Raw genomic sequence first — 24,943 nt, 5'->3', positions numbered from 1 at the left:
AAAATGTGCTACACGCTCCCAAAAACTTTATTTGGCTTCAAAACTTCCAATATCATTGATGTACGGGATTTTCAGAAAATACTTGCTTTAGTCGTCTGACTTTTGAGTCTGTAAATAGTAGTTCAAGTTTCCTCCTTTTCTTCTGGATTAACAACAATATCCCTTCAGGAACATTTAGGAATATTCAGATGGTGGATGTCCACCATCAAAGATCCAGACCAACGTTTGTGTTGGGTTGTGTGTCTGTGAAGGAAGTTCTGCGTAACGCACAAACAACCTGTGCTTCCTCACTGCACAAACAGGCCCCTTAGAAATAAGTAAAAAATTATTAATATTTGAAGCATTTTCTTCAAATAAGCAAAAATAAAATCTGTCACTGGGGGGGAAAAATGGCCTTGTCAAGAATTCTTATTTTAAAAAGAAAATAGTTCCAATCACCAGAACATCACTAAACATTCTTAATTTGACTGTTTTTCTTGCAAGACAGAAAATTAGACATTTTTTCTTGAGCTAGGTGTCCAAGAATTTAGCTATTGCAGTGTTGTGATTCTTCACCAAACTCCGCTGCTCAATGATCCAACCACACAACACTCAGAGGTTCCTGACAGATGTAGCTGCATTTAGGATGGGATTGCATTAGTTATGATATATGAAGCGTCGTGTTAAAGTGTCGGTGAGGCTTCTGACTGGAGCCCCCTCTTTTTGTGGGGGTTTGACATGGAGGGGAGGGGGGGGGGGGGGCTTCATGCCAGTCTGATCCTGTTACCTTCCAACACTGCTAAAGCAATTGAGGTCACTACAGAAAAAGCAAGTAAGTAAAAACAACATGGATGTTTCCCAGGCCGGGGGCGTCATTGCTAAATAAACTTTTAGATCTGAAGAGTCCTTGTGAAAAAAATACAAAAACATATGGAAATATGGGAATGTTGTGGGTTTGTTTCCAGACAACTTGTGAGGTGGTGGTTGATCTTGAAAGGTAAAGATGTTTCGTGGAGAAAAACATTTGTAGGACGTATTATCATTAGGTTTTTAACGTGGGAAGCTCTAAAACCTTAAAAATGTTACAACTGACAGGAAATAAAACTGCCTTTTGCTGCACTGTTTGTCAGTTTGAACTGCCGTCTCCGTTGTCTGCGCCTTCAGGGGGAGTCACAGTTGTTTCAAAGTAATGAATAACATCCTTCAGCATCAGAGGAATCTGTCATACTTGTTGCCTGTATACGTGGTGTTCGTGGCTGCTAAACAGGGAGACCCAAAGTAAAGTGAGAGCTGTGAGGGTTTCGTGGGGTGAATAGTTTTGGAACAACACAGACAGCAGCTCTCCATCAAGTCAGACACAAATCTTCCTGTGACCTGGCTTAACCCGCCCTGCTTCCCAAAGATTATTTGTGGACTGCAGTGTTAATAGAATGTATTACTCAACTTGCAATATTTGGAAATATTTTTACTACAGTTTTAGTGGCATTATTGTTATGCAATTGTTGTTGTTGTTGTTGTTTTTTCTAGGTTTTGGATTCCTTTGCACTTACACAGTTTGAGGTCACAGACAATAAAAATTCTGAAGTTCCTGTGACGTGCAGAAGGAAAAGACAAGGAATATCAATAAAATACATCCATTCTCTCATGCCTTAGCACCGGCCTGGACTCCTTTTTGTTTTGCATGTTCTGAATTTGCCGGAGTTTTGCCTCTGCATCGTTCCCCTGTTTAGTTCTCAAAGGCAACGCTCTAAAAATACCCTTGAAGCCGTGTGATGGCGATGGGTGGGTTCTGCAGGATGCTGGGTGTCTATAACCCCACAGTCACAATCAGTCCGACTACATTCAAGATCTTAAACTGGACTGAAGCAGTGGATTCATAGGTGACGGGTATGTTTTCTTTACTCTGCATTTTCAAATATTTACAGATTCAAAGCTGAGCAGCTAAAGCTGTCAACTTAAATAGCATTAAACAGCAAATAAGCATATTTGCCTACATTGATTTATTTTAATCTATTTAGCCAATGATAATAATTAGAACGAAAGGAAGAAAAGAGATTGCAAAACTTTTTTTCTTTAAATCTGTGCACAGAAAAAAGCAATGGATACTTTATCCAAAGGCTCCTTAGAGGAACCCAGTTTGGGGGAAAAACAGGTGGAGGAGGAAGAGGAAAGGGAAGAGACTGACGAAGAACATGAAGAGAAGGAAACAGGTAATAGAAGCTAAATTGGTTCAACTATTTGATGTATGGATATGAGAGGGTTTGTTTTTGTTTTTGCAGATGAGTCACAAAGTGGGGATTCATGTGCTGGAGGTCAGAAAAAAACAGCAGCATGGGCTCCATGTTTTTACTCCAAAGGAGGTAAAGAGGTGTACCACTACGTGGGTCAGGAAATAGTGATTGAAGAGGGTTTCGACTCGTTTGCAGGCATGATATGGCCCGCGGTGAGTGGCACCACACCTAACCCTCTACAGCCTGCTACACTAAAGAAGTAACAGAAAATTCAAATATTTTGAAACTGTTTTTTAAACTCTACAGAGTCCGAGATGTCAAAAAAAAATAAGGTCCCTCAAATTAACAATTTGTGGCCAAGAATTAGTATTTTGTGCACAGGAATAAGCATTTCGTAGCCACTAATTGGCATTTTGTGCACATGTTTTGCGTGTACAAATTAGCAGTTTGTGGACATATTTGTGGGCAAATATGAGGATTTTGTGGACACATTTTATGGGCCCAAATTAGTATTTAATAGGCCCAATTAGCATTTTTGGGGACAAATTAGCATTTTGTGTGGACAACTTAGAATTTTGTGCACACAAATTGGCATGTTGTGGGCACAAATTAGCATTTTATGGGTACAAATTAACATGCTTACATAGCAGTTTTTCCCTTCATAAGTAGTGTAATATTTGTTGACTTCATAACAAACAATGGTGCCACAAGAATTTTCTGCATAAGAGGTAAAATGTTTAAAAAGGATATTTTCATATTACTGTTTACTTTAGATTTTTTTCTTTAGGGTGGGGGGAAGTCGAAGATAAATCTTTCCTGCATGGAACCAATTTAAATCTGCTCTTGTTGCTGCAGGCTCTGTCTCTGTGTCACTACCTGGACACTCATCGTGACCACCTCAGTCTGGTGGACAAAGCAGTTCTGGAGATCGGAGCAGGAACTGGTCTTTTGTCTATTGTAGCTGCACTACTGGGTTTGTAGATGGACACGAACTGTTTTACTGCCCAAAAAGCTCTGTTGTTAGAGTAATTCTTGTTTTCTGTCCTCAGGAGCCTGGGTCACTGCCACAGACCTTCCAGACGTCTTGAGCAACCTGAGGGTCAACTTGAGCAGGAACACCAGGGGGCGCTGCAGAAACACCCCTCAGGTAGCCCCTCTGTCCTGGGGCTTTGACCTGGAGCACACATACCCCTCATCTATCTACAGGTACGACTACGTGCTGGCAGCTGATGTGGTCTACCATCACGACTATCTGGACGAGCTCCTGGCCACCATGAAGCATTTCTGCCAACCTGGAACCACTCTGATCTGGGCCAACAAGGTCAGGTTTGAGATGGATCTGACTTTCACTGAGAACTTCAAACGGGCCTTTCACACATGCCTGCTGGCTGAAGATGGAGAGATGAAGATCTTCATGGCCACTGGCAGACACGAAGAAGAGGCTGGTGAAACAGAGACAGAAATCCGAGCCCTGCCCTGCAACGGAGAAGAAGCAATGACGGATGAGGAGGAAGAGAGCATGAGGGAGCTGGAAGAAAGGGAAGAAGCTGAACATGAATGTGGGATGTTCGTACAAACACAAGAAGAGAAAAATAGCTCAGAGGATGAACAAATAGTGGACCACAGAGAGGACAAGGGTGAAGATGAAACATCTTCAAACAATATTTCAAGTAAGTCATTCAGAAATAACAATAAAATGCTTTATTCTTACTACTTTACTTATCCTGGTTGTGAATATTTATTTTACTTGCAGGAAACAGTAATTGTATTTTCTATCAGAATTTGCCTGGACTTTTTCTCAGTACATAAATACTATAGTTGGTATCTTAAGAGTTAGATGAAAAACTTTAAACAGATTTGCTAAATCTGTTCTAATGAAACCTAAGATTTGTCATCTAAGAAATCATAATTTGTTATTATTGGAATCAATTATGTCAATCTAAAAGGATGTTTATTGTTTGTCTTCACAGATCAGGACTCCATGGCAGAGAAGGCCATGCGGCACAATTTTGTCCCCAGCGTCATTTTCAGCCTTGGAAAAGAAATCTATCATTACGTGGGGGAAGACATTGTCATTTATGAGTCAACGGAGCCATTTGGGGGAGTCATGTGGCCAGCTGTAAGTATTCCTAAGAGAATGCTTGCAATTTTTAAAGCACAAGCATTTCATAATGTCGTAAAGAGTTATGTAGTCTGTGACATGATTTGTCTGCAGGCTTTGGCTTTGTGCTCCTTTCTGGAGAACAACAAACACGCCGTCAACCTGGAGGGGAAAACCATCCTGGAACTGGGAGCAGGAACAGGACTGGTTTCCATTGTAGCTACTCTACTGGGTGAGTACATAACCAGTTTGTTTCAAACCATCAAACTTGACCTGACATAACAGGAGCAGATTCATTTACTCTCAATGAATCTGCCTGTGGTAGCATTTTGTTAAAAAGCACTGATAGTGAGTATTTATGAGTAATTTATTTGAAAACTTTTATTTCATGGACGGTCATCTCAATTCAGCAGTTAAAGAGTCTACAAGAACAACAGCAATCACATTTTCTGATATATATTTAGTGCTTAAAAAAATAAAGATGATTCATCGTGTTTATTCTGATTAATAAAATCCTCTATGAGACTCTCAGTCTTTATTAATCATTTGAGTGCTCTGTTCAGTTTTCTGTTCGCTTCTGATTAGTTGATTCACTCTGATTGGCTGATCTCACCTGATCCAGGTAATCAGCAGCAAGAAAGGTTGGGGTAGCAGTGTTGGAAAGCCTTGGTTCAAACAATTTTTTGTAAATTAAAAACTAATAAAAAATTTTTAGCCCATTGTTAGTTAAAACTGCAGGCTTTTGTTCATTGCTGGGATGTCATAAATCGCTGCTGTTATACAATTAAAAAAAAATCAAAGAAATCGGGTAAATAAATGGATTTCATACCTATTTTGGTCAATTTTGGACAGAACCTTGATAATTAAAGAATTGATTTAAACAGAAAAAGGAAATATTACAACAAAAAAACTATATAGACTAACAAGGAAGATCTGAGACGTAAAAACAGAAAAATTGGTTAAAATACAAGATCATGATCTAAGACAGGTCAAACAACAAGGAGCAGCTTTAGTTTTTGAAACCAGGTATGAGCAATAAATGAGAAGTTCAGGTTGTAAAAGAATAAAAACAGAATCAGTTTCACACTGGAATGTGGTAAAATGATCAATGCAAAACTCCATTTTAGGGTGTTGTTGTTAGTGCAATAACTAATTAGATCTCCTAATTATGCACTGGCAAAATTTCTATTTCTTCAGGAGGTGTGGTCACAGCGACAGACCTGCCACAGGTGCTCAGCAATCTCAAGGCCAATGTAATGAGGAACACCAGGGGGCGCTGCAGACACACCCCTCGGGTAGCCCCTCTGTCCTGGGGCTTTGACCTGGAGCACACATACCCCTCATCTGTCTACAGGTACGACTACGTGCTGGCAGCTGATGTGGTCTACTATCATGACTATCTGGACGAGCTCCTGGCCACCATGAAGCATTTTTGCCAACCTGGAACCACTCTGATCTGGGCCAACAAGGTCAGGTTTGAGATGGATCTGACTTTCACTGAGAACTTCAAACGGGCCTTTCACACAAGCCTGCTGGCTGAAGATGGAGAGATGAAGATCTTCATGGCCACTAGCAGACAGGGAAAGGTGAAATGAAACTCAACGGATGATCGTCTGCCTCTCTGCAGGCAGAAATTTTTAAAACTTTATTAGACAACTTGATCAAAAGAATTCTCCGCATGAAGTTTACTTGCCAATGACCTTTGAGTTTACAGCCTTTTTTGTTTAATCTGTCTTGGTTACTGCAGTTAGATGAGTCACAAAGATGATTCTTAAGAAACCCTTTCTACAGGCTTGTCACATATTTGTCACACTTATATCCTTGGAGATAAAACCATCAAATCCTCCTCATTTTGTATCTCTTTAGCCAAAATCAAATCCAAGCAAAGTTAGAAAGAAGAGCATTTTGTGAACATTTAGATGGAAAATATGTTTTTTCCATCTGAAGTTAAAATAAAAGAAGAAAAAACCTAACTTTGGCTTTAAAGTTGACAGTTGTTCAAGCTGTAAATAAAATGTGGTGGGAAACACTTTAAAAAGGAAAGCTGGAAGTTTAAAAAGGACAGCCAGGCTGGTGTTTTCTGCCTTATTTGAAAAAACCAGGACTGAGCTGTCAGTTCCTGTTTGGATGTCGAAGACCAGAGTTATTTGATCTCATTTTAAAGCAGTTCCTTGACTTTAGTTTGTATCTTGCAGTTTTTAACAGGAGTTAAGTCTGTTTTTAATCATGAAAGTCTTTATTTTTACATGTATTAAATTCCAGATAGTTATATTTTGCTCCTTTTTTTAGTGTGGCTTTTTCTATTATTTAATGTCTACTCCAATTCTTTTCCTTTTGTGATTCATTCAACCTTTTTGCAGCTAAATTGATGCTTTGGAAGTTTCTAAAATGTTTCCATATCAAAATGTCAACCTTTTATGCTGTTTTTTCACACATTTTTTGTATAGCATGACTTAATTTCAGTTCACTTTTGTTTTTTCTTTCCATTGTTTGCTACCAGCTATTGAAACAAAAACATAAATGCAACTTCTTCCAAATAATTTTATTGAGTGTAATTTGTGACTTATCTCTATATGAAGTCAAAGAAAAAAAAACCATGACATTTCCCAAACCCATCCAGAACAGAGGGGTAAAAACATGAAACAAACATTCAACCTTTACCTCGAAACATTCTTTAAAATCCTATGGCTATAAATATAAACACGTAACATCCATGATTAGCATTTCTGTGGAGCTTTCCTGATGCGAGCAGAGTGACAGCAACAGAAGGGAAGAGTCTGTTCCATGTCAGAGGTTGCAGGTAAGAATCCTGTGTTGAAAAGTAAGGCCATTTTGGAGACTGTCATTGGCAACATGCACAGTAGAGCTCAGTCCTGAAGATATGGGTTGTTAAATCAACACACAATAAAAAAAAATAAAAAGAGTGAGGCAGGATAAAAACAGAAAATATGACAAACCCATCCAGTTGACCTTGCCGATGGTGCTAAAAATGGTTGAACTTAAACATTTCCTCAATATTTTAGCTCATCATTTAAACTTATAGTTTTATTTAAACTTTTCTAATTAATAAAATCGTAGATGTTGAGTGTTTCCACTCCAAAGGTCTAAATGGTGTCAAATTGGTATAGGCATTTAAAGTCTACAGTTATTTCTTCACTAATGAAAAGTGTCAACAACCTTTTCACACATCATAAACTCTTGCATATCAACAAAACCTTTTACAAAAGCTGGTTAGATAAGGTTCCAAATAGTCTTTTCTGATTGCCAAGAGGGTGGGGATGACTAAATCCAACACCATCCAGCTCCAGCAAACACAATCCATATAGACGTATTCTTAAAAAAAAAAAAAAAAAAAAAAAAAAAACGCTTGCACAATCAAATCCAAGGTGAAAACTTAACATTTAAAGGTTTGTGATTTAAAAAAAAACAACAGCTAGAACTCAAGCTGTTCCTTAAAATGATTGAATTTGCATTGAGAAATGTGTGTACCCAGATATTTGTGTACGCAAGAAAACAGGTATATGTTTGCAAAAAATATCTTTAAAAAAAAAAAACAAGTCAAATATTTAAAATCTACCAGGTTGAAACAAAAATCTACTTCTAAAGAGTTCTGCTTACACTCTAAAAACATGCATATATGCAAAATACTCCAATGACAATAATATTTGTATTAAATATCTATTGTGTCTTATATTGGTGTGTTGTGTATGTACAGTATTATAAGTCACTGACCAAGTGCAGCCGTCTGAACAGCACAAAAAAACAAAAACTGTTTAATACTGGACAAAAAAAAATCAAAGTCATCTATGAACATCCTCCTGCTGCCTGGATCATTGTGAGGTCCGCTGAGAAATCAAATATGGCGCCAAAGTGATATGAGTGATTGTGACAGGAAGCTGGTGGGTGAAACCACAGATGAAATGTGCTAAAAAAAAAATCTCAGTTAATTTCCTCCCAACAGAAACAGTAAGGTACATGAAGAAAGGCACCTCAACACTGAGACAGTTAAAAATGCAACAAAGACTCTACCATAGACACCTGGATGGAGCAACAGAGAAAATAATAATAAAACATGGAAGTCCGAACACGTGTCCCTTTTTATTCTATGATCAGTCTGCGGGTCTGAACATGGTGCAGCAGCAAGTCAGTCAGTTTTAGTTTTCATTGAAGCAACTTGAAAGGAGCAGAATCCTGGTCTTTTTTATGCATTTGAGTCTAAACTGGCTTTTCTTTTGATGTAGACACCTGATGACGGATGGATATGAAATACTGCAGACCAACAGCCAACCAAAATGAGTTGCGAGCTAAATCCCCCCCCCCTCTGTTGGCTGAATTCAAAACATCAGCAGAGCCAGTTTGACTGCAGGATAAACGTTCCCCTCACAAGGTGTGCTGGGCATCAAACTAGATTCCTTTTGTGCCAAAAAGACAAAGATGAAAAATGTTCACAGCTGGACAATCAGCTACAAAAAAACAAAACCAAAACCCAGATAATAAATATGGCCATGCTGCTCATGCATGCTCTTGTGCATGCTCTTAGAAGGGTGTGTAGTCTGCAGGATACATGACAGGAAGCCAGTTCTCGCTGAACGCAGAACAGTGAGTCCATCCAAGTTGATGCATGAGCTGTAAACCAAAACACAGTAGAAGGTTTTAGTTAAAAAAAACTGTGATAAAGTGTTACATTGATGCTCTCTACAAACGTACGTGTGTGTATAGAATATATGTGGCAGCAGCACAGATACCTGGATGCAGTTTCTCATGTTCTCTTTGCTGGGCTTCTCCTCCACCATCTTGGAAGCATATTTTAAGGCTCGCCCATACATCTTACTCACGAGAGCGTGTTTGTAGGAAAACGACAAAACCTAAAAAGGATAAGCACAACACAAAATGTTAAGATTAGTAGAAAGACCTCTCATTGGGGTTGTGCATTGACATAACATTGAAACGGAGTTTTCAGTATATTGTAAATATGCTTCTTTTTGCTATTGGACCAAAACCAATAAAGTCTGTTGCTCCAGAGTATCTGCATCCTCCCCAGCACATTCAAATGTGATAAACAAAGCCAGTAGATTGAATCTAAATACTAACATGTCTCTGTAAATAAAATCAAAGCCTTTAAAAGTCCTGTACACATGTTCTCACCTTAGTGTCGGTTAGCTCCGCCCATTTTTGAACCTCCCAAAATACATCTGTGAGAGCCGTGGCCACGTTCTGCAGGACATCATCACAGCTGCTGGCCACCTGCTCCACGGCCTCTGTTGCTGGAGTCTGTCCTGCATAGACGGCGCCGGCGCCATCCTGCGTGGCAGAGGGCAGCAGCAGCTGGTCAGCCAGAGCGCAGCCTTTCCTGCACAGCGCGTCCAGCAAAGAGGACTTCTGCTTCTCCATGTCTCTGAAAAACACATCAGTCAGTTGCATCAGTCTGAGAAAAGCAGACATTTACAAAACAACATCGATTTAATAGCAAGAACTTTTTCTAGTTTTCAAGTGACTACACTGATTATGTAAAGATTTAATTTGTAATCCTTCAAAATAAAACGTTTAAAACTTCAAACCAGCAGTCCTTACGTCTTGATGGAAGCGGCGTCCGGCCGGGGATCAGTCTTCAGGGAGAGGTACACGGCTAAGACTGTTTGGTCGATGTGCGAGATGACCACGTCTGCTGCGGACACCACCTCTCCGAGATGCTTCACACGCTCCTTAACACACCAGAAAGGATCCATCGTCATGGGGTAAGTCAACAATCTTAGTTCAAAATCACTTTTGTGCATTTCTCAGCGGGGAGGGTTTCAAACTTATAGTCAGGTTTCCTTCTGCTGTACTTTTACCTTTTCGTTGTCCAGCTGATGCAGCCTCTGCACATGCAGCGGAAGGTAATCTGGATAGAGTTCAACCAGTTCATCATAGACTGAGCTGGAATCTAACCTGAGCAAACAAAAATACAAGAAAATAGTTTAAGTTTCAAAGAATTTCTGCAAAAATGAGCCATGAATGAGGTTCCAACAATAACTGACTTTGTCATCCACTGAATTTTCAAGTCTCTCATAGCCTCTGCAAACTCCTCCTTCACATCCTTCTCTTTGTCTCCCTCCTTGTCCTTCTCCTTTTCCTTCCCACCGTTCTTTGTTTTGTTGGGAGCGGGAATCAAGTGGTAGATGACTGGAATAATATCCTGTGTAGACAAACACACAACGAGCCTTGATCCACTGTGCGGTTAATTCAAAGATCCCACATTCATAATTCCCCCGTCCATATCATGACCCTAACCCTTTTCTGATTGTCCATGTTTTGACGTATTTTTATTGGAACTGACCACCAGAAAATTTGAACGTTACTACAAAAATAGTTCATGTTGCGTAAACCAATACACAAATGATCAAAGCAGAGGTAAAATGAAGCAATAAATAATAAAAAAGAGCCACTTCCGGATGGTAGGTGAGAAGTGGGTACTCTGTGGTTCAGTGTCTCTAGCTTGTCCAGTACCTTTTTAAATTTTCCTTGTCGTTTTGCGGAAGCCTGCCCCTGGTGGTCAGAATAACAAACAGTAAGGAAGAGACAAACACAAACACACCAAAAAGGATTCGCTCTTTTTCATTTCACCGGTCATCTATCTGTCTGTCAAACACGGTCTACATACCTGTGACCTCATCAAGTCCTGGTGCACAGGTAGTCAATTAATCAGACCCTTCCTTCCTTCCTTTTCTTTTTTTACATATGAAATTGTGATTTGGTTTTATTATTTTACTCTGTAAAAAGATGAAAATTCACTAGGCCACAAATGCATGTTTGAAAATGAGTCAGATGTGGATGTTTTACTGTTTGGCTCTCACTTTGCTCTCAAAGACGCCATAACCACAAATCCCGCACACGCTCAGATCACACCGAGACACATCTATTTGGTCCAAAACAAAAACGAATGAAAAAAAAATCATAAAAGTTATAAGGAAAAATAAAATTAAATAATAACTTGTACATTGCTATTTAGATATAAAGGGTAACCTCTGAAAATCAAAACTAATCTTTAACGTCTTTTTTTTTTACATTATACAGTAAATTAGACACACAGGACGTCATTAAGCCCATCACTGGGTAATCTATTGATATTTTAGCAATAAAACTAAAACTAATTTTATGGGCTTTAAATTCCCACTCCCATCATCTTTTGATCTATTTTTAAATTGTTCCTAGAGTTGTTTTTTTTTAATGATTGTGCCATTTTTGCCCAAATCAGAAAACCTGTTATTTTCTAGGACATAGTTTCTGCAGAGCGGCAGGAGCTCGTTAGAAATTCGAGTTGTGGGCGGGATTGTTGGCGTGGCGCCACACCATCCCCCCTTTCCGTCACCCTCATACCTGAGAGCTCTTCGTTTACATGCTCTCTCACTATCTCACAGCGCCTCACAACTCCAACAAAACATATTACCTGTACAACAAAAACGGCGAGCAATATTGGAGCTATCCAGCCGTACAGTTTTGAGCCAGATGACAGTTCAGATGAGGAAAGCAAAGACGTAAATGGATCTAGTCGTCTGCAAGTGTATGCATCAGAATGGAGCGGAGCAGGGAGCAAATCCGTTTCAAACGACATGTTTTCGTCTGCTCCTAATTCATCATGATTTAAAGAAAGAAAGACTCAGAAAATAGCCGTTTAAGCTTAATTTTCCTTATAACTGCCCTCAATTATGAAAAAATCCTACAAGAACATGATAAAAAGAAACAAAAACACTATATTCATCGGAGTAGGTCTTTAAACGTATGGAGTCCTTTACTGTTCATATTTAAATAAATATTTAATTAAATAAATAAATATGACCTCATGCAAATACACAACCAATAAATCTCTCATTAATATATAAAAAGATCATGAAATTGTGAAAAACCTGCACACATATTTTAAATTTGCCATTGTATCATTCAATATATTTCATTTTGCTTTAAAAAGCCTGTTCATTATTTTAAAACAGCATTTTAAAATATTCATTTTAATCTTGTGGAATATTATTATAATTCTACGTCTTTTTTCAGAACCTTGGATTTCAATATCAATATTTTCCAAAGTATCTTTGTTTTTATTTCATGTTGCTGTTTTTCACAATGGCTTATTTATTTCATGAAGGGCTTTTTCACCAGACTGAGTCTGTCTGTCAATCAAACCAGACAAGGCGGGGACACTTTTGTGATTGGCTACTCCTTTACTCAGACATGAGCAGCAGCACCCTGACTACGTGGATCAAAGATGGTTCAGTGAACGTGACGGCGCAATGCCCCCCCCCCTCAACACTAGGGGGAGTATGCACCTCAACACATCCACAGTGTTACAAGAAATAGGACAGTTTTGGTTCTAAATTTGCGGATAAAAGTGGCTTTGGGCGAGTATACATAAGTCGGGTGATTTTTTGGTCGGTTCGGCAATTTTCATCTTCTCATGAACATGTAGTAGTGGCCTAAGTTAGGCTGGTTGGTTGTTGGAGTTCCACTAAGCTTCTATGAACTGGAGTTCCATGAATGCAACATGCCACGTGTGGGAGGAGCTACCAGCTAATGTTTTTAGCCTGATAGCCACATGGAGCGGTTGCCTGTGCTCATCTCACTAACAATGCATGGATGCACAATACTCATGGAGAGTGTTAAGAGATCAGGTTTATTTATTTCTAATAGTTCCACATGATAACAATGTTTCCATGTTTGAGTTCATGAGATCATCCCAGAGTCTCTGCTTCAGGTCCTGCAGTCAAACTACGTCTTAAATTACGCGTAAATCAGAGCGCCCAGGCAGCGCAACAGTGTGCGTGTGTGTGTGTGTGTGTGTGTGTGCGCGCGCGCACAAGTTAAGGGTCTGTTGCACAGTTCCCCGGAGAAGTAATAGTAAAAAAGATATCCTTCAAAGTATAGAGACTGGTTCTTTTAACCCGCTCTGGAAGCATCTGAACGGGGTATTTGCATGAGGTCATATTTATTTATTTAATTAAATATTTATTTATTTAATTATGAACAGTATAGGACTCCAAATAAATCATTCAGACCTGTCTTAGTGGTGTAAATACTTTGTCAAAAGTACAAACTTTCACTAATTTATCATTTATTTTGAACTGTCAAAACTGTTGATTTACATTTTCATCTTCAATGCTTTGCATTGATTTTACACCTTCACATGTCAACATGTTGAAGGCAAAATTACACAATAGTTGTTTTGGAAAAGAGGAAAATGTATCTGAAATCATACAGAATTATATTAAAGCTTCTCCAAAGCTCCCAGAATTTTCACTTCATTGTTGCATTAATGACAAAAAAATCTGGACACAACCTTTCTGACAAATGAAATGACCTGGAGCTTGTTTTGGAGTAATCCTGTTTACTCAGCAACTCCATCAGAAGACCTTCAACAATAATCTCAATCTTTTCTTCATCCACGGTTCAGATCCTATCGTTTACATGAACCAATAGGGTGTTCAACCTAAAGACCGGAATCCTGCTGATTTTTCATTAAGAAGTTATAAGCAGGACATTGATCTTCAAGGACTGAGATTACCCCTGTAATTAAATGAAAAATTCCCAGAACCAGCCCAAACAGCAGGCAATACTTTTAAAGTAATCAAATGACAAAGATTTATATTTAAGGCTGAGAGGAGATAGCACGACACATGTTGAGCATCAAACTGGAGAGTGAACATAACCTGGAGAAAGGTCAGATTGGGACTAAAAAAAATCATTTAGTACTAAAAATTGTGTCTGATCTCGTGATGATCATCAACACCGTCTCAGACACCAAGGACCCCTTAACTAAACCGATTGACCCGTTGCAGAGTGGAGAAATCCTGAAAGCCATTACTACAGTTGGTGTAGTCACCTTCATCCTCCTCTCTGCTATTTTTTCACTTTCCTCATTACTGCTGAAAACAACCCACTAATCTCGACTTTATGGGTTAATAAAAGTACTCGCAACTGTGTAAAATTACTGTTCCTTTTTTGGATACAACTAAAATGAACTTGGTGGTTTAAATGCCATGTGATCAGCCATGTGTCATGGCTTCCTTTGGTTCACAAACGCTTTGTTTGTTCTTGCTTGTTAGTGTGAATACAGTAGTTCAAAATCATGGATTCTGTAAAATTGGCTCTCTGGATGGAGAAGCCTCCTGGACAAGAGGCGAAACGTCTTTCACTTAAAAAAACGAACCCTTTTAACACAACGTCATCATGGATTCAAATCCAGCAGTGGTCCATAGGGCCTCACACGAGACCAAAAATGGAACTCTAGGGTATGAACGCCTCCCGTCGTGTTTTGAGGAGAAAGAATGCATCCCAACAACACTTTACCCACAAACATGAGGGTGGAAACATCATGCATTTGGGCTGTTTTTAATGGTAACGGGACAGGCAACTGTCCCCTTTAAAAATTGGGTCATGCACAATAAGATTTGCGGTAAAAACCTTCTAAAATCAGGGAGGATTAAACATGTCTGCATGTTCCAGCAGGACTATAATTTGAAACACATTGCAAAGGAGAGGCTACGTAAGAAGCATTTCGCTGTTCTGGAGTGGTCTAGCCAGTCTCTGGACCTCAATCTAATAGAGAATATGTGGGAGAAGTTTAAAATGTGTGTTGCCCAGCAACAAGCCCAAAACATCACAGCTCTCGAGAAGATCTGCATGAATGAATGGACCAAAACCGCAGCTACATCAGCTGAAGACCTAAAGGAAATGATTGACTGCTGTCATTGACAGTCAAAGCTACATTACAAAGTACTGCAGTTAAATTTTGTTTTTAGCCAAATCTTTAATTTATGCTCCATTACACAAATCATTTCTTTAGAAATTATACAGTGGACTTTCCTGAGTCTCTCAGATTTGAAGTGTTTCTAAAATGAACATTACATACCAATCTTAGCTTTTTAGGTTGAAAACTTGCAGAATCAGTGATACTAAAGACGCAGGTTGGACTTATATAGGCTGTACATCTCCACACTGCGTTTTAATATGCATAGTTTGTATAAATTAGCTAAAAAATGTTCTATTTTATTTCTATAGTTACAAATTAAAACTACGTTATACTGTGCAAAAGTTGTTTTGCCTGTTTGTTTTTTCCCTTTTAGTTCCCTGAACAAAAGTACTGATCACAGAAAAGAGACCATTGGTAACAGCTACTCACTGCTTTCTTGCCATACTCGCTCTTAGGCACAATGAGAGATCCCAAAATGTAGCAGCCTGGACTTGTTCCTTTAGGAATCCTGAAAAATTTGGATTTATAAATGGTTTATTTCAAGCAATCAAACCAAAAAGACTACAAAAATCAAAAAGAAAAAAAGGTAAAAGACACAGAGAATAAGAAGAATGATAATGTAAATAACAAAGAATAAATCAATTGAAAAAGAGCTTTAGTCGTTCGAATTGTGACGTTTACTTTGTCCTGTCAGGTTTTCTAAACAGAAGTGCTTATGAGCAACATAACAGCGGAAAAACAAGAAACCAAACCCTTTCACTCACTTGTCATCTGGCAGACCAGTGATGTAAAATGGATGTGTGGTACCCGGACACAAAGTGACGGAGTTTGCCTTCTTCTTGCCCATGAGAGCCGCCCGGTGGGTCTCGTAGATATCCAGACTGAGGGTTGTGGATAAACGATGAGAAACCACAAACGGCAGGTCTTTCAGGCGCTCCAGCTCGTTGGACTGTTCGTGACGGACCTGAAGGCGAACGCTGTAGTCCCCCTTCTCAAGCTTCAGCGCATACTTGGGGAGCGACAAAAGTAGGGACACGTTAGAAAAACGCTACCAATTGTCAGTAATACAGTGATCCCTTGCTACAACGCGGTTTACTTTTCACGGTTTCGCTACTTCACGGATTTGCATCATGCATTGTGTTCTGCATTCTGATTGGCTAAGAAGTCACTCCGCTTCTTCTCTACCTGTGCGTCAATAACGCTGCAGTTTAATATGTACACGTACGTAAAACAGCTTGCCAAATTTACAGCACGCACGTGCAAATTATCTTGCAATTTCGAGTTTCTCTAAAACCCATAGAAAAAAGAGCAACAACTGCCTATCACTATGTTCTTCTCCCGAACAAACACAGCTGCACCGAGGGCTTCAAAAGAAGAAAACACTGCAGAGCGGAGTCAGGATGCAGCGGCTAGAGCAGTGAAATACACCTGAGTCGCTATTTGTCCCAATGTACTTTGTATTTTTTTCATAATCATTTTAAATTTTCTCCCGTTTAATTCAATTACTCTCGGGTTGCGGTGGGCGGGGCTAATCTCCGCGATTTGAAGCCTTCTGTTCACATTGATGATTAAAATTATTATTTGACAGTACAGTACAGAGTTATTTGTTGAAAAAAAAAAAAACATTTCTAAAGAACTTTTATTTGTGAAACAAATGCTTGAGCCTGTAAAATGGTTTGTTCTTTCTTTTTAATGTATAATAGATTATTTAATTGTATTAAAATTGAAAAAAAAATAGAGGTTTCTACTTCACGGATTTTGCCTATCACGGGTTCTTTTTGGAACGTAACCCCCGCGAAAAACAAGGGTTTACTGTAGAGCGAGGGAGTGAGTGTACCTGATGCGGGTAGGCGTCTCCTGAACCAAGCAGCCTCTTGTTTTGGTCAAACAGCATCCACAGCTGACTGTCAAATTCAGACTCGTATAGGAGCTCGCACAGCATGGGGCAGCTGGGCGTAACTTCACCGCTCTTAGGCTTAGAGAGCAGTAAAGAAGATTATTTGGAAGCATAATGTCACCAGAACATGCATTTGTTACGCTTTGTGTCAGAAAGTACCTGGTGAAAGTTGTAGGTAAGGACAATCTCATAGAGTTGTCTGTTATTGGGTAGAACATCTCGCATTCCCAAGGCCTTTATCTTTGAACTCAAAGGCCTGAAATGATAGAAACACCAATCAAATAACACTGAAGTTGTGTTTTAACTGTGTGTGTGGATGGGCGATCACTCACCTCAGAGGTTGTACCCATGATTTAAGGGTGATTGAGGGAGAAACCTCCTCATACCGTAGAGGCGAAGACACGTCAAAACTAGCCACTCCCTCTGAAGCGTGCTGAACACATCCACATCAACAATTAACTACAAACCTAAATTGTCTGATGGGGAATTTATTGGGTTAAACTGATGCACGCAAAGTTCTTACGATGTGGAGCGGCAAAGGAGAAACACAGAGGCCATGGAACGAGATGCTGTAGTCCACAGTGACGTCTCCCAGACTAGCCCACCAACGAGCTATGCACAGCTCCACAACCCTACCCGACTGCAAAAAGACAAAAAAACAAGGAAAATTCAGCAACATTTTTTCCTAAAAGCTCTCAAATAGCCAAAGCTCAACTTTAGAGCCAAGTAAAAATCATCAAATATATATTTTTTCCATACCAAAACGGGGAAAGCCTCTGTTAGAGATCCTCTCTCCAACAATGAGGAGAACTTGTAGAATTCGTTCGCTCTATAGGCTTTCTGCTTGACCAGGTGCACCGCATGAAGAACAAACTTTGATGACACGTCTCCTGAGTGAGACGTCAGTGTGATCTCTGTGGCACAACACAAGAGAAAATGTGGTCAATGAGGGGGAGGAGAAAAAAACACTTTTTTCCTCACAATTTTTGAAGTGCATGCAAGAAAACATGTATAAGAGCTTAAATTTTTTTTTACAGAATAATCCTGCAGGTAATCTCTACAGAATACAGATTAGAATGCATTTAAATGTACCTTGTCCTCCTATAAGATGATGCAGACATTGATCCAAAAGAATGATAAACTATTTGGTTAAACAGATGCTCCTGTTACATAACAGCAATAAGGCTGACCTTTTGACTGAGAAATAAACAGCTGAACGAACCAATTAATATGAAAAAAGAAATATGTCAAAATGTTCATTAAGAAAACTATTAAATATTCATTGATCTTGATCAAAACCTTTCAGTTGCAGAACAAATTCTACTTTTATGACAAATGAGACGCTAACCTGCCCAAGAGGCTCCCTGAGGAACGGTGATAAAGTGCCGTCTGATCTGTCCTGGTCTAAAGTGGACATCTGTGAAACTCACCTCCTGGTTACGACTGTTTGTCACTCTGACGGAGGAAAAAGAGACATTAAAAACAAAGAACTGGCAATGTTCTCCTTTGATGACAGACGAGAACCTACTTGACAGGTATAATAACCGTGATTGGCACTCGGAACAGCGGGCCACAGCCGGGTGCTGCTGTGTCGTAGCCACACACCTGAAAAGTACAGCCATCGTAAACGTTAAGCTGCACAAAAACACTGAATTCATACTCTTCTCCACCATCGGATAGTCACCTCTGCGTAATGCACTCCTTCTCTCAGTCCCAGAGGATCGACGCGAACATTAACGTGACGACACTGGTTCATCAGCTCGAGATGGGAGGGACACTGAACCCACGGCGCAGTGCAGGTGAGGGCCAAGTGGAGCTGCAAGGAGATTCGCTCAGAGTTTTCTGTGGAAGGAGGAAAAAAAACACAGGGGGTGAGATTCAAAAATACAACAATATGAAATCTCTACATATAGCTGCTCCATGAAGTACCTGTGTTTTCTGGAAAGATGGGTTCAATTCCAACACTGTGATCTGAAGGTGCAAGGACCTGGGATGGATCCCTGAGGTAAATGCCTCTCTGTGACCCCACACTGACTGTGAAACCGAGCTGGCTTGTGGGTAAAGAAGCGTTCTGAGTGAGGTAGTCTAACGCTCTGTCCACCTGAGACGAGTAAGGGATGCATGTTACATAACAGCAAATTTTAAGTGTTTTCAACAATCAAAACCTCCAATGCAAGAGAAGACATTTTTTATGAGGACACCTGAATGATTCCATGTCCCTGTGCAAACACTTCTATGTCTTCAACTTTAAGAGCCGAGTTTTCCAGCGCTCTCCTCACAGCAGGAACACACGTACGGATCCCAATCTGCTTCAGACCTTCAGAACAAAAAAAATAAAAATAAATAAATAAAAATTGTATACATTGTTGTATTGTATATACACACACACTTTCCTCTGATAAGTATAGAACCCACCTGAGAGAACTAGTGCGATGACTCCACAGGCATTTGGGGATGACATGGATGTGCCATTCATCAGCTGTGTCCCCCGAAGCGTCCAGTTCGGAACAGATGCGATGGCGCCGCCGGGAGCACTGATGCTAACCCCCAAGGCTCCATCAGTGCTGGGGCCCCGCGACGACCAGGTGTACTGGTTGGGAGGCAGCTTCTCTCGAAGGGAATACTCTGCCACCATCATGTCTGGGGTCACATAAGCGCCAACCCCTTCAGGAAAGAGAGAGTAGGACTTAAGCAGATCAACAACGATTTGAACCTAAAGCCTGATGCATGCGTCTGTGGTGACATTCTTATTCTTATTGCCTATTGCATAGGCTTCAATCTTCTCTACAGAGTAAATCCAGATATTAAAGTCTGTCTGTGAAATCAGTAAAAATAAATATGAATCTATTGTTTTCAAACGTGGACATGTACCTATGACACTGCTGGTGGTTCCTCCAGGACAACCAACAGTGGAAAGGCAGGGGCCATTGTTCCCCGCACTGGACACAAAAATCACATTGTGCTTCTGCACAGCCTCTGTGATCACTTCACAAATCCTCCTGGAAAACATTTACCAACATGTTACTAACAGGAAAGAGGCGACAGGTCCAGGCCCACAAAATGCCCACATTTCAACACTCACCCTGAGTTGGGCCAATGGGTGGCTTCCCCGTAGCTATAATTCACCAGGTCACACTTGTAGTTGATGACTTCAATCATCTTTTAATGAAGGACAGATGCAAAATATCAGTTGGGCCAAAAATGTCACATGGATTGTTATTTTCAATTGTCTTACGGCGCGTATGAGTCCAGTTCCCGTTTCCATGGTGCTGAGGCGAGTGTCACCAATTTTCAGAGCCAGAATCTGTGCACCAGGGGCCACACCGTTACGCTCGGGTTCCTCTGGGAAGTAGCCAGCTGCAATGCTTGCAACATGTGTCCCATGAGCCCCTTAAGAACAGACACGTAAGCAAATGTAAACTTTCATTTTTTCACTATTTCTCAAGTAAGTTTAAAACTGAAAGATTATTTAAAGTGAAATGTGCAACATTACTTCAGAAAGATATATCAGTAATAACAGCCAGGATTTGTCATTTCAACTTCATGTTAACTCACCTCCACTGGTGACGATGCAGAGTGTGCTTCCCTCGTCGTAAATGTTTATGGAATAATTAAGCATCTCCACAGTTCCTAATGAGGCATACTCTTGGTTTTCTTTGTAGGAGCTGAGCACAGTGCACTGCGACAGTTCCCCACACTCAGATGTGTCCACCACAGCCCTGACAACAACAAACAGACGCGTAGAAAGGCCTGTGAGCGTACTGTGTAAAGAGGGGAAGATGGGAGAAGGAAGCGTAAAAAGATGGGAGAAGAGCTTTGCTCACTTCCACGTGACTCCGTCATGCCAGAGCACACAGTCATACACAGGACCAGGATCGCTGTACTTCTTTTCCAGGGATGCTAGAAGCTCTGACTGACTCTGCAGCTCTTCTTTCTGCAGCTTCTCACTCTGGAGAAGATTATTGTCAGATTATCAGATTGTTGTCAAATGTAAAGACAGAAAAAGGTGAGCTCTCACAAACTAGATTGGGTCAGGATGGTGGATTTTTAAATACAAACTGACTTTACAATGTTTTAAATAAGATGGAAAAAGTGAATAGAATTAGTATAATCAGTGTTTTTACATACTTTGCTTAATGTATTTTGGATTGAGAGTCTCATGTATTACCTACGTATTTAAACACCAAAACTCAAGAACCACTTTAATGTACTATAATACCTAACCCTGTTATCTGGTACCTAAAATACATGAGTTTTTTGCCGAAGGAAACAGAAAAACTCAGTGGAAACATGAAGGAAGAAGTCAAGTCTAACCTGTGAAGGAGTCGGATGGGAGAGCTCAAACTCGTCTAACTTGCGACAGACCTCAGCAAGTGCCGCTCTGTGTGCCGGATCCCATATTTTCTCCTTTCGCTCTTTCTAATATTACAAAACAATAAAAGCATATTTAAAAAAAGGCCACAAGAAATGATAACATGACTTTTTTATGTCTGGCAATATATTGCACTTCTTTTTCTTAGGATTCAAAACAGCCAAAAAAGCTAAATTACCCATAAAAAAATAACAAAACACTAAAGTACAATCACATCTTCCTACCTGTATCCTTTCTTTAAGAGCCTTGGGGAAGAATTCATAGCCATTTTTAACTCCAATGCGAAACTTCCCTGTTGGATTGACCCATGCTGGAGGAATCTGAAAGATGTAAAAAAAAACACAGCAAGAGACTTACAGTTAACACACATGTCTTCAGATGGAGGACATTAACATGAGGCAGAATATTTCAGAAGTAGCTGTTGTTGTTTTCTTAACCATCAATTCTGTTTCTTTCAAGAGACTTCTCAACCCACCTTAAGTATTCTACCAGACAGACCAGTGATTGTCCCATCTTTGGCTTCTGCCACCGTAGTCATGTTCACGTCCCCACTGCCTGTGGTATCGATGATGTCCACAATCTTTGGCTTCCCTTCAGTTGTGACCTTAAAAAAATAAAAAATAGTACTGCTGAAAAATAGATTTATTTTAGAGTTATACACAGAGAAACAACCCTGGTTCAATTTCGGGCAGGGTCCTTTGTGTGGAGTTTACATGTTTGCATGTTGCATGTGCATGTGTGGGAGTGATTGTTTGGCCCTGCAACAGTCCATGATTTACCCGGCCTTCACCCAACAGCAGCCAGGACAGGCTATGGCAGGGGTGAGCAAACTTTTCTTAATGTATTTTGGATTGAGACTCGTGGGCCAAAGAGGGTTCTAAAATTTGACGAAGCTGGAGCTGATGTGTGGGACGTTTTGGTAGTCCACCTCATCAGAGGAAGAAATAATAACACGGAATCTTGATGAAAACCTGCTTGAACTGATTAAAAATGGGTTTATATATTTTAAAACTGAACATTTTGGATTTTGTTCTCATTTTCGAGCCAATTGCACAGATGGATTGATCTCCCTCAGGGAAAATGCTAAATTAGAGAAATGCTGCGTTCATCTGCAGTTGGAATGGTCAGAAACATCAGAAAAACAGCAAATAACTTTCTACATCTCAGCAAAGGTTACTTTATTTGCAGAGAACCATTTATGAGTGGAAAATAAAACCTCTATAAAGATTATCAATATAATTTATTCCAGTTTGGCGCCCAGGCCATACATGACCCCCGGGCCCTGGTTTGTCCACAACTGGGCTGCAGCAACCTTGTGAGCTCTAAGGGATATTGCAGGTTATAAAAATAGATGGATGGATAATTCTGATCTGACAGAAGCTGTAAGGTTAATTATAAGAAGCTGTTTATAGTCACTAAAGCACAGTGACAAAAGAAGACAAAAATATGTCATCTTAGAATGAAAACAAGGGAAAACCAGTCAACAGTACAGAACAGAGATTGAGATTTGACTGAACACTGATTTAGCCCCATATGAATTTAGGGTGTTTTTTTTTCTATTTGTGAACAGTTGGTGAAATTATTTTAAGGTCAAGGTAGCAGAAAAGTTGTATCTTTATTAGTAAAGACAAATGAAAAAAAAAGTGTAGTTCTTTATTTAAATATGGCAATAAAAGTACATAATTAGCTATATATACATTAAAACGTATGCTCAACTATCTGTTCTTTGGCCAGTCTTCTTTATATCTTATTTTTAATGATGTCTTTACTTGGAAAATGTCCTTTTTTATGTTTTTATTAATGTTTTGTTGTTAAATTGCTATTTTTCTATTTTAAAATACACTAATATTTACACAATTTTCAAATTATGACCTGTAGAAAAGAAATACGTTTTGTGTCTTGTATGTTTTACTTTTCTTTTGGCTGTTAGAAATCTAACACCAGAAACTAGCACAGCTTCCACTCTGAATTGACAGTTCAAATGTTTCATTTAGTTTTATCTTCTGTTTCTGTTAACCGGATTGATGGGACCAAGTATTTTGCTTAAGCTAGTAAATGCTACAAATAAAAAGCTAGCTTAGTAGCTGCAAACCACTTTAGTGACCTTTTATCCTATATATTTGTAAACGTGTTTACAGGGTTCTGTTTTTAGCTTTGAAATTGTGACAGCAGTTTAATTCACCGACAGTTATTTCGCCATCACGGTTTAAGGCTTTCATAAGAAAACGCAACAGTTAGCTGATATGCTTAGCAATTTCTAAAAAGTTAATAGTAAATGGAGTATCTTTCCTGGCTAGCAAGTGATTTACCGTACACGCTAATGTGATGCTAGTTTGCTTTCTACTATTCCAGGAACTAACAGAAATTGACAGGTGGTTTTACCAACTTTAAAGTATTTCTTCTTTTAATTTAAATAGTCTGACTATCATAAAATGTAATAAAAAGAGATTTATTGTTGTGTTTTTTGCTCCTGCTAGCATGTGGGTTCACTTGTGTCTTACGGTGACTGCGTAGAAATTACGTCGGCCCTTTAGCTTTCTTAGCTTCCAGCTGCTAAATCTAAGCTAACACGAGGCAGCCGCCGGTCAAGTGTACCTGCATGCCGGGGGCACCGGGATCCACTCCGGTGTCGAGGATAGCGATGAGCACCCCTCGCCCGTCATATTCGGGGAACCTGGACAGATGGGAGGCGGCGCCGGTCTCTTTCTTGGGGAGCAGTCCGTGGAAGGGGAACGGTTCTTCACTAGAATGAGCAGCCATGATGATACAAAAGAGCGACAATAAATTCAAAGCAGCGAAATGGGGAAGAGACGGAGAGCAACACGGTGATGGGTGCGAGAGACCGGGGACAACGGCTCGTTAAAGGCGCAGCGCCTGCCCATCCACAGCCGGGGACAACCAACATAAACAAATATTATTTTTTACACGGAGGAAACCGTTTACAAAGCGACAATTCTACACTTGAATCTCATTTTTATTATTCGAATTGTAATAAAAGGCAATCTGGGTGTCACAGGCAATAACTCTGACGTCATAATAATAATAATAAACTCCAGGTTTACATGTATGCACATTTATTTTTGTCAAGCAAAATTGCAGAGTACATGCATCTGATGCAACAATGACTTCAATATTTATATACTAAGATTTATACTTTAATATATGGAAATGTTTCTGTCTTTATTTATTTATTCCTATTTCTATAAACAAATGTTTGGAACATAAGGTCCATTAGTCATGGCTTAAAATCATTGAATGGCAAAGGAAAAGTTATTTTTAATATATATCTCATGTAATAACACTCTCCAAAAAAGGCAAATTATTATTTATGTCTAAAGTACAGTGCTTGTACAACACTGATCCTTGTAATGTTTGTGTAAACAAAAAAGTGGGGGGAAGTGTTTATGAGTGTTTTTGCAGGAGAAAATGCATGCAATATCACTGTTGAACGCAGAGAGGCGCTATAAAGGCAACAAAAACCGACCAAGGAAACTGTTGAATTGTGATGAAAGCCTAAAGTAGCTATATGCCCTATTTAATCAGAATGAACTCAAGACAGTCTACAAAAGCAACGAAACTAAGCAAATTGTCTGATCTCATCAAGCTGTGTTTTTTTTTAATAGGAGCAACACTGCAGCAGTAA

The 24,943-nt window shown here is 39.6% G+C and overlaps 2 protein-coding genes across 3 annotated transcripts; one reads left to right on the top strand and one right to left on the bottom strand.

Annotated features, from left to right (window-relative positions):
• The first annotated feature begins 1,728 nt into the window (after positions 1–1,728).
• mettl21ca (methyltransferase 21C, AARS1 lysine a) lies at positions 1,729–6,851 on the top strand. The gene is made up of 8 exons (XM_004067149.4): positions 1,729–1,866; positions 2,069–2,189; positions 2,259–2,422; positions 3,066–3,183; positions 3,260–3,880; positions 4,181–4,329; positions 4,426–4,543; positions 5,509–6,851. Exons 2-8 carry the CDS (start codon positions 2,078–2,080, stop codon positions 5,904–5,906), a joined length of 1,680 nt encoding a protein of 559 aa, XP_004067197.1. The 5' UTR covers positions 1,729–1,866; positions 2,069–2,077; the 3' UTR covers positions 5,907–6,851.
• Positions 6,839–24,194, bottom strand: tpp2 (tripeptidyl peptidase 2). Of its 2 annotated transcripts, XM_023953393.2 has the most exons (29): positions 23,896–24,194; positions 21,776–21,904; positions 21,525–21,620; positions 21,243–21,347; positions 20,753–20,877; positions 20,484–20,647; positions 20,164–20,318; positions 20,011–20,087; positions 19,800–19,927; positions 19,344–19,592; positions 19,130–19,245; positions 18,858–19,029; positions 18,613–18,770; positions 18,457–18,533; positions 18,277–18,383; positions 17,688–17,842; positions 17,452–17,568; positions 17,261–17,361; positions 17,088–17,184; positions 16,869–17,006; positions 15,796–16,040; positions 15,461–15,539; positions 10,798–10,836; positions 10,329–10,486; positions 10,143–10,239; positions 9,883–10,013; positions 9,457–9,706; positions 9,057–9,176; positions 6,839–8,937 (listed from the first exon to the last, which is right to left on the bottom strand). In XM_023953393.2, exons 1-29 carry the CDS (start codon positions 24,058–24,060, stop codon positions 8,848–8,850), a joined length of 3,840 nt encoding a protein of 1,279 aa, XP_023809161.1. In that variant the 5' UTR covers positions 24,061–24,194; the 3' UTR covers positions 6,839–8,847. The 2 variants fall into 2 exon arrangements, with proteins under 2 accessions (XP_023809161.1, XP_023809162.1); XM_023953394.2 differs by lacking the exon at positions 10,798–10,836 and having other exon boundaries at positions 23,896–24,193.
• Positions 24,195–24,943: the final 749 nt, after the last annotated feature.

This window comes from Oryzias latipes, chromosome 3, assembly GCF_053564925.1.
Source record: "Oryzias latipes strain Hd-rR chromosome 3, Olatipes_Hd-rR_3.1".
NCBI lineage: Eukaryota > Metazoa > Chordata > Actinopteri > Beloniformes > Adrianichthyidae > Oryzias > Oryzias latipes.
The sequence above is the reverse complement of the archived record's forward strand: the minus strand, read 5'-3'. Positions and strand labels throughout refer to the sequence as shown.

Coding starts and splice junctions, on each gene's coding strand:
- tpp2 (XM_023953393.2), bottom strand. CDS start 24,060: ATGGCTGCTCATTCTAGTGAAGAACCGTTCCCCTTCCACGGACTGCTC. Junction 19,593..19,799: donor AACCACCAGCAGTGTCATAG/GTACATGTCCAC, acceptor TCTTTCCTGAAG/GGGTTGGCGCTTATGTGACC. Junction 10,014..10,142: donor ATCAGCTGGACAACGAAAAG/GTAAAAGTACAG, acceptor TGGTGTGTTAAG/GAGCGTGTGAAGCATCTCGG.
- mettl21ca (XM_004067149.4), top strand. CDS start 2,078: ATGGATACTTTATCCAAAGGCTCCTTAGAGGAACCCAGTTTGGGGGAA. Junction 2,190..2,258: donor ACATGAAGAGAAGGAAACAG/GTAATAGAAGCT, acceptor TTGTTTTTGCAG/ATGAGTCACAAAGTGGGGAT. Junction 2,423..3,065: donor CAGGCATGATATGGCCCGCG/GTGAGTGGCACC, acceptor TTGTTGCTGCAG/GCTCTGTCTCTGTGTCACTA.